This window comes from Gobio gobio, assembly GCF_949357685.1.
Source record: "Gobio gobio genome assembly, chromosome: 2".
Classification (NCBI taxonomy): domain Eukaryota; kingdom Metazoa; phylum Chordata; class Actinopteri; order Cypriniformes; family Gobionidae; genus Gobio; species Gobio gobio.
In genome coordinates, this window is record NC_137098.1 from 30,869,332 (window position 1) to 30,878,415 (window position 9,084).

Here is a 9,084-nt window from a genome sequence, read left to right on the forward strand (position 1 = left end):
AAGAAATGAAAGCCATTGTAGGACTATCTAAAATGATCTCCGCCTTGGAATAAAAGAGCAAAAACGTTCATGATTTCGGCTCATATTTATTTTAAACAATCAATATAAAATTGATATCAGAGCTGCTTGATAAGTGTCTTACCAAAGATTTTGAAGTTGATGGAGGAGACCATTTTGGCTAGTGTCTATTAGGCTTATTTTACCCAGGTGTGTTCTGGGTATTATATGCATTTTCTGTTTCTTGCGGCATTGTTCTGCTCCCCCTGATGACATGGGATCTTTGCAGGCCCAGCAGGTCAGCTTCTTCATGCTAAAGATTTTTTTTTCCATGCCTCAATACATAACTCTTTCATCTACCTATTAATAATTTGTAATTCATCTGTATCTTGTGACTAGATTATTCAATTATACTATGCTGTGCTAGAAAGGATTTATGCAATTACAGCTTCATTCCAGAAATTGTGGATCTTTTCTAGCATGCACAATAATACTTCTAAAAAGTAGTATTACCACAATAAAATTGACTACGTGTAACAGCATTTTGCTACCTGTATTTGAGCAGATTATCAGATTTTGCACAATGATCTCATTTACATGCACAAGATTATTACTATATTGGAATTTGCTCAAATACGATTATGAATGTCTCATGTAAATGTTGTATCCCAATTGCAACAAACTTGATGAATCCTAAATTCTTAAAGAATGTGCATATCTTGATTATTCAGATTATGATGACCAATCTTAACAGCTTTATTCCAGTATGGGTTGAGCATGTAACCATAATGATGATGTGTATGCGCACTACTATTCAGAAGTTTGGGGTCAGTAATATTTTTTAAAGTTTTGGAAAGAAGTCTCTTATGCTCACTAAGGCTGCATTTATCTGATCAAAAATACAGTAAAACAGCAATATTGTGAAATATAATTACAATTGAAATGTTATTATATTTTGAAATGCGGTTTATTCCTGTGATCAGCCCGTACTCCAGTCTTCAGTGTTATATGATCCTTCAGAAATCATTTGTCAATTTTGATCAGTTGAATGCAACTTTGCTGAATGAAAGTATTTATTTGCTTTTTTCATCTTACTGATACTGACCCTACATTTTTGAATGGTAATATTAGTGCCATGTCGAATGTGCTACATTGTTTCTTCAAAAATGACTTCTGTAAAGCCACTGGAGGCAAAAACAACCAATATTTCTGAATTGTAAACATTTTGAAATTTGACAACTTCCTCACCACATCATATACGTGTCTTGTTGTGCTCTGTATTAAAGACCTTTTATCTTGTTCTTTGCTTCTCCTCTTATTGGACTTTTGGGAACCCATTGACCTTTGACCCCACTATAGGTCCTGCAGGTTAGACAACTTGGTTTGATACTCAGCTGTGTGTCATACTGTGCACCTCCGTTAGTTACTAGATGGTACTGGGATTTAATTTTTTGATGTTTAACTTTCATATCCCTATCCAATTTTAGGAATATACTGTAATTATGAGTCTTTTGTCGATCTCTCTATGTACCTTCTCCTTCTCATAGAACATCCCAGAACCATTCAGCACACTATATACAATATACACAATATAAACATGCACGCAGTATTTGTTTGGATCTGATTCTGGGGAACTGATTTCTGTTCTGTGAATGTGAAGGTCCTCCTGGTCCTGAGGGTCCACGTGGACCTCCAGGTAGTGGAGGAGTGAAGGGTGAGAAGGGCTTGGCTGGAGTCCCTGGGACACCTGGTGCACCAGGACTGAAAGGAGAGTACGGTGCCTCTGGCTTTCCGGTAAGCATTATAAATGTGTTCTAATGAGAAGGTTTAATTATTGTTAGCAAAGGGATTTATACATTTCGTACATTCATACATTCTCCATCTGTAGAAACGTCTTGTGGAATCATTGTAGGCTGCATTTGGTTAATGTGGGTTATGTGATTTTGCTAAAAAAAAAAAAAAAGAGGACAATATTTGGTAACACTTTATTTTAAGGTGACTTAGTTAGACATTACGTTACTACATGTACTTACTATAGTAATAACACTAGTTTATGCATATTTACAAGTAACTAACCCTAAACCAACCCCTAACTGTAACTCTATAGTAAATGTATTTAATTAATATTACACAGTCATTATTTGAGTAAGTACAATGTAACTTGCACTTTATTTTAAGGTGTCAACAACACAGTGTATTTACATATTTAAGTACTGAGTAATATTAATTAGCTACATGTACTTACTATAGGGTTAGGGTAGGATTAGGGTTTGGTTGAGGTATAGTGGCATGTAATTATGCATAATTTATTACTATGGTAAGTACATGTAACATATGTAACAAGGACACTGTAAAATAAAGTGTTACCAAATGTAACCCAATATTTTGTTTAATTGCACTGCTCTGTGGAGTACATGATTCGTATCTGTTCAATCACAACATTCTGTCAGAATTTTTACATATACATGTTCATCTATTTATTATATTCAGTTAGATAATGATGTTTGTTTGTTCTCAAGGGTTCTCCAGGAAATCCAGGGCCTAGTGGCCTGAAAGGAGATATTGGACCTCAAGGTGTTCCTGGATTCCCAGGTCAGTTATCCTTCTATAACCATTAAATATTTGTTTTACCCACAAATTAAAATGTCTGTCACTATTTACTCTACAAACGGTGTATCAAGCACAGCGGCATATTGATACCAAGTGCCATGCTTCTTGCATGTCTTATAGCTGAATGTGTGTGTGCCAGTTCTGATATGCTGTATGGAAAATGACACTTTAGAGTGACAGCAGAGGGGATGATTCTGCACTGAACTTTAAATTTCAATCTGTTCATTACACAAAATTATACAATACAAACTACTATTCAAAAGTTTGAGGTCGGCATGATTTTTTAAAAAGAAATGATTAGTTGCGTGCATCAAGTTGATCAAAGAAGACTAGAGGAATGACTGCTGAACTGCTGAATAAATTACAATATATATTCAAATAAAAAAGTTTTTACTGTATTTTTGATCAAATAAAAGCAGCCTTGGTGAGCATACGACATAGTATATTTAAAGAACCACATGATCATTCTTAATAATTCTCTTGTGTTTCACAAAATAAATTACAGCATACACGTTTGGAACATTAGAGTGACTAAATAATACATTGGGCCTCATTCATGAAACACGAGCAGAACGAATTTGTGTGTAAATTGTTCGTAAAGCCGCTCTGACGTAAATTTTCGGATTCACGAATATTTTCGTATTTTCAAAATGTTAGTTGGTATGAAAGAAATTTACACCTGTTCCCTACCACGTGTAAATGGTGCGTTAATGGAGAAGTTAATACTGCTTTTTGCGGCATTTTTTATATTCAGTAATATTCTTCAAATTGAGATACTAGTAACACATTACTGCCATAGGTATTCTGTATCATAATCATAGCAATCAAAGTATCTCAGCTGGAAAAACGCTGCCCTTGCAAAGCGTTTTCATGCGCCACCAGCTGGCCATTTTCGGAAGAGCACCAGCCGTTTTTTAGCTGGCTAAAAATGCTTTGGTGGACACACGATAATTGAATATTTATTGCTAGGCATATGGTCAATTAATCTCTTTAGCATTTATGCAAAATACTGGAGCCAAACCTGAGAAAGAAGGCTTCCAGAAGATTCCACAGCGTTCCTGGCCACATCATTTGCAGTTGTAACTGATGGGCGGGGATTATGCTAATTATGAATGGGCGTGCACGCGTGTCCTATTTACGAATTTTTGGAATTCATTAATTTACACACATTTAACTACCGAATCCGTGGTATACGAAGCGTTTGTGAATCTGGAGGAGAGTTTTCGTAAAGGTCCATTTTACGCGCGAAATACTCCGAATTTTTTCATATATTTACGAACATTTCATGAATGAGGCCCATTGTGTGTATGTTAAAGCTTGTTTTGAAGTGTTATTTGTAAAAGGGTCTTATCCACGTAACTGCGGCATGTTATAGGATCTAAAGGACAGTCTGGCCCCGCTGGAACTGAGGGCCGCCCAGGACCACAAGGTGAAACTGGAAGTCGAGGTGTGTCATTTTGAAACACGGATAGTTTTCCCTTTACAAATTCGATAAAAAATGCATCCTCTAATACTTCCTCCTCTCTTTTGATCACAGGACCTCCTGGTGACCCAGGCATTGCTCCAGGGCCTATTGTTACGAAGGGTGAGCGTGGTCCACCTGGACCACCTGGAATCCCAGGCAATAGAGGTCCACTTGGACCCCCAGGATTACAGGGTCTTCCAGGTTAGTGGTTACATTGAGACTAGACAGTACAGACAAGAATGATTCTTTACCTGCAAAGCCTGGTCAAGACTATAGGACCCGGTCTGGTCTTCTTCCTCCTCATCTATGATCTCATGTCACTTCATCCTCTAGGTTCACCTGGCAACCCTGGTGACCCAGGTCAAATGGGACCTCCAGGATTTAGCGGCTCTCCTGGAAGGAAGGGAGATCTAGGACCAGCTGGACAACAAGGTAATGTTAAGATCCAAGATGTGGCCTGGTGGGTAGAAATGTTGCACAACAACCCGGGTCATTTTCAAATACTTGGCCACATCTCTGCTGTCTTGTCCAATTAAAGCCAAAAGGTTTATTACTCACTCTCATGTCGTTCCAGACCCATCAGAATTTGCTTAATATGTGAAACACAAATTAAGATGGGAGGTTTCTGTCCCTTTTTGGATCTTCTATGTTCTGGTTATCTGGACTTTCAATGGAGGGACAGAAACCTTTCAGTTTAATAAAAAAATATCTTAATTTTTATTTAAAATATTAACCAAAGTCCCATGGGTTTAGAATGACATGAGTGTGAAAAAAAGACAGCCTCACAATCACCATGATGTAATTATTTACAGGTCCGCGTGGTTACCCCGGGCCTCCTGGTCCAGATGGGATTCCGGGCCCTCCAGGTATCTCAGGATCAGCTTCTGCAGCACATGGTTTTCTGATCACTCGCCACAGTCAGGCCACAGAAGTACCATCGTGTCCAGACGGCACAAGCCTTATCTATGATGGCTACTCTTTACTCTATGTGCAAGGCAATGAGAGGGCGCACGGACAGGACCTGGGTGAGTCGCCTTAAAACGCATCAAGCACACGCATATATCATGATTTTTCCCACATCACGTAGATTATGACTATTGTGTGGTTTTCTCCATTCAAAAAACATCAGGTACGGCCGGTAGTTGTCTACGTCGTTTCAGCACAATGCCTTTCATGTTCTGTAACATCAACAATGTTTGCAACTTCGCCTCCCGTAATGACTACTCCTATTGGCTGTCCACACCACAGCCCATGCCCATGAGCATGGCGCCCATCACTGGAGAGAGCATCAAACCTTTCATCAGTCGGTAAGAGACAGTCACTCTAACAGATTAGGTTGTTGTGTGGTTCAGGTATTCCCTACATTATGGGGACCAAATGTCCCCACAAACATAATAATAACAGTCATTTTTGACCTTGTGGGGACATTTTTTTGGTCCCCATGAGGAAAACATTTTGTAAATCATACAGAATTATAAAAGAAAATGCAGAAAGTTTTGTGTGATGAGTAGATTTAGGGGATAGATTAGAATATACAGTTTGTACGGTATAAAAAGCATTATATCTATGGAAAGTCCCCATAAAACATGGAAACCCAACATGTGTTTATATGTGTGTGTATGTAGGTGTTCTGTGTGTGAAGCTCCGGCCATGGTGATTGCTATACACAGCCAGACCGTTCAGCTGCCATCCTGCCCGCAGAACTGGGATCCCCTCTGGATAGGTTACTCCTTCATGATGGTATGTACAATACCACAGGTCCTAGGAACTCTTGACGGACTTAGATGACATCGAAAATTAGTAATATTTGAAAAAATTGTGTCTGCCAAATCAAAGTCTAACCAACATGCAATAAGCCATTTTGTCATGTGACGAGAATCATTAACTTTTAGACCAGACGTTCTCAACCTTTTTTGACTCCAACACCTCCTTGTCCACAACAATATTCGAAGTCCCCAATGTAGGCTTTGCTCTGCTGCATCTACTATAATGACAATTGTTTCCAAAATTATAATTTACAGAAACTTAGTGTCCATAGATTAAAATAGCTAAAATAATTCATATAAAATGTTTTAGGTGCTGTTCTTCATAGTTCACACTCTTTTTAACTAATGAATTAGTGAAAATGGTAATTTATGATTACTTGATAAGGATTAAAGATAAGGATTTTACCAGTAGTAATGAAAAGATTAATCTTGATCTCTGTCATGGAAACTAGAATGTATAAACCTTCATTAAACAATTTAATAATTTATACCTGTATGATACTACACTATACCCACATTGGACCAGCAGTTTGGAAAAGTTTGGCTAAACTCAGGAAGAACCCCAGCTTTAGACAGCTGTGACAATTTTCACACATGACCTTTTATATGAAACTGCTGATTTTGTTTGGGTCAAAAATGACCTTGAAAAATATTTTTGAAAGTAATGATAAATGGGCAGATTTACTAACAGCTTGCACCTGCACAAACCCTCATTTGACGTTAAACTACTCACTGCACTTCGCAGTGAAGAATTAGCAATGAAAAGGACACAATTTATGGGAGGAGACTATTTAAATGAGTTATTTACCTCTCAAAAAAATCTAAGCATGTCTTAACCCCTGTGTTAGTAGATCACATGCACTGTTCAGTAAATCTGTATAGTGTGTGTAATTAATTAAAGGGTTAGTTGAAATGAAAATTCTGTCATACATTTTTCACCCTCATGTCATTCCAAACCTGTAAGACCTTTGTTCATCTTCGGAACACAAATTAAGATATTTTTGACGAAATCCGAGAGCTCTCTGACCCCTCTATAGACAGCTATTTAATTACCACTTTCAAGGTCCAGAAAGGTTGTTAAAATAGCCCATGTGACTCCAGTGGCTCAACCTTAATTTTATAAAGCTTCAAGAATGCTTTTTGTGCGCTAGAAACAAAGAAAAAGAATGACTTTATTCAACAATTTCTTCACGTCTGTGTCAGTCTCTTACTCTGTTGACATCGTAAATACAGTGAAGCGCTTCTGAGTCACGTCAGAGGCTTACCATTGGCCGAAGCTGTTCACGTGAACACCACGACGCACGTGTGTGATGCTGACCCGATAATCTGCGTAGAAGACTGACACAGATGAGAAGTTGTTGAATAAAGTCGTTATTTTTATTTTATTTTTTTATGCGCACAAAAAGTATTCCCATTGCTTCATAACATTAAGGTTGACCCACTGGAGTCACATAATTATGTTTTTACTACCTTTCTGGGCCTTGAAAGTGGTATTTAAATTGCTGTCTATGGAGGGGTCAGAGAGCTCGAATTAATTCGTGTTCCAGAGAACGACGGTCTGGAAGGGTTTGGAACGACATGAGGGTGAGTAGTTAATGACAGAAATTTCATTTTTTGGGTGAACTAGCCCTTTAATGTAATTCAGTATAGTACTTTTAACTGGGTAACACCACTTGATAAGTCTTTTGGTCAAAGTTTTTGTTTAAGTGAAAACAGCATGAATACTTGTTAACATCTCAGACATCCTTATTCGCCGTTGACTCGCATTGATTTGTCTGTGTTGTTCTGTGTAACAGCACACCAGTGCAGGTGCCGAGGGCTCGGGTCAGGCTCTCGCCTCTCCCGGCTCCTGTCTGGAGGAGTTCCGCTCGGCTCCGTTCATCGAGTGTCACGGTCGAGGCACCTGCAATTACTACAGCAACTCGTACAGCTTCTGGCTGGCCACTGTGGACGTCAATGAAATGTTCAGGTAACATTTCCTTCAAAAGTACAACAACAATTCTTGAAAAACCGTGCGCTTGAAACGAAAAGATGCCTAACATCAGAGTATCATTCTTTCTTTGCCCAAACAGAAAGCCACAGTCAGAGACACTGAAAGCTGGAAACTTGGCGACCCGTGTGAGCCGCTGTATCGTGTGTATGAAGAGGACGTAACGTAGTGACATTTGCGCAGTCTGTTGTTGTTGTTGAGGATCAGCCATCGCCTTCAACGACTGCGGCCATCATGCTGAACACCAGTGGGGTTTCATTGGTGCGATATCTTCACGTTTAACATTATGGTGCTACTGTGCGACACAGCAAAAGAAACTGAAACAAAATAAATGAATTTATTAGTCTTTTTTTTTTTTTTTTTCAAAGAAGTACCTCAAAAGAAAAATACAGATCCAGCAAGGTTCCATGGCATTCGTGACACAATGTGCATTAGATATTTTTCAAGAGATTTTCTAGAGATTCTTTTCATGTAATACTTTCCTATGAAAATTTTGATGTTGGTACACAAATGGTACATTTTTTGGGGGGAGAAATGCTCTCTCGCTTTTTTCTTTCGAGTGGAATTGTCTCCATGTTACCAAATCGGCACTTTGAACATCAAAGAGACGAAATGCACTGAAGCGTTACATTAATGGGACTGCTATTATTTTTCTCCAATCACTTTTTCTTCTTTGTTGGTGGTACTAACACTACTGTATCAGGACTTTTTAGCAATGTGTCATTTATCTCTTTTTGTAAGTAATAAAATGTGTATATTGTGTAAAACACCTTTTTAGTATAAAACCAAATCGATATTTTTAATGAATTTCTGGGTTCTTTGTCTGATGCTCACTCACACTCACTCACTCACTCCTTATTCACATTTTAGCTCCACGTTCATTTACACTGACATTTGTACAAAGAACTTCCTTTAAATGAAACAGTATTTTATATATATATATATATATATATTAATTAGAAAGAAAGTATATATCCAGAAACTTGATTTGGCTGTAGGAGGTTTTAGTTTTTTCATTCAGTAGTTAAGTAAGGGTCAGTGCGTTCTTCACCGCAGACATGCTTAAATGTAATTGTTTTTACAGATCTCTCCTCCATTCTGATTTCATTTATCCAGCAAGGAAATGTCTGTGAAAACCCATCAAATACTAGTGTTATGAATTTGTAAACCTTTCAGTGGTTCTTATTTGTGTTATATTACACCACAGTGTGGTGTATCACAGTTTTAGATAAGATGACACTGCCTGTCAGAAAATT

The 9,084-nt window shown here is 38.0% G+C and overlaps 1 protein-coding gene across 1 annotated transcript in view; it reads left to right on the forward strand.

Moving 5' to 3' along the window:
* Nucleotides 1-8,633, forward strand: part of col4a5 (collagen, type IV, alpha 5 (Alport syndrome)) — a 72,312-nt gene extending 63,679 nt beyond the window's left edge. The window contains exons 40-49 of the mRNA XM_079844424.1: nucleotides 1,658-1,791; nucleotides 2,517-2,589; nucleotides 3,983-4,054; nucleotides 4,145-4,273; nucleotides 4,406-4,504; nucleotides 4,885-5,097; nucleotides 5,202-5,379; nucleotides 5,698-5,812; nucleotides 7,635-7,807; nucleotides 7,911-8,633. Coding sequence (XP_079700550.1) covers nucleotides 1,658-1,791; nucleotides 2,517-2,589; nucleotides 3,983-4,054; nucleotides 4,145-4,273; nucleotides 4,406-4,504; nucleotides 4,885-5,097; nucleotides 5,202-5,379; nucleotides 5,698-5,812; nucleotides 7,635-7,807; nucleotides 7,911-7,992 — 1,268 coding nt within the window. The 3' untranslated portion in view covers nucleotides 7,993-8,633. The remainder of the gene's footprint in view (nucleotides 1-1,657; nucleotides 1,792-2,516; nucleotides 2,590-3,982; nucleotides 4,055-4,144; nucleotides 4,274-4,405; nucleotides 4,505-4,884; nucleotides 5,098-5,201; nucleotides 5,380-5,697; nucleotides 5,813-7,634; nucleotides 7,808-7,910) is intronic.
* The last annotated feature ends 451 nt before the right edge of the window (nucleotides 8,634-9,084 follow it).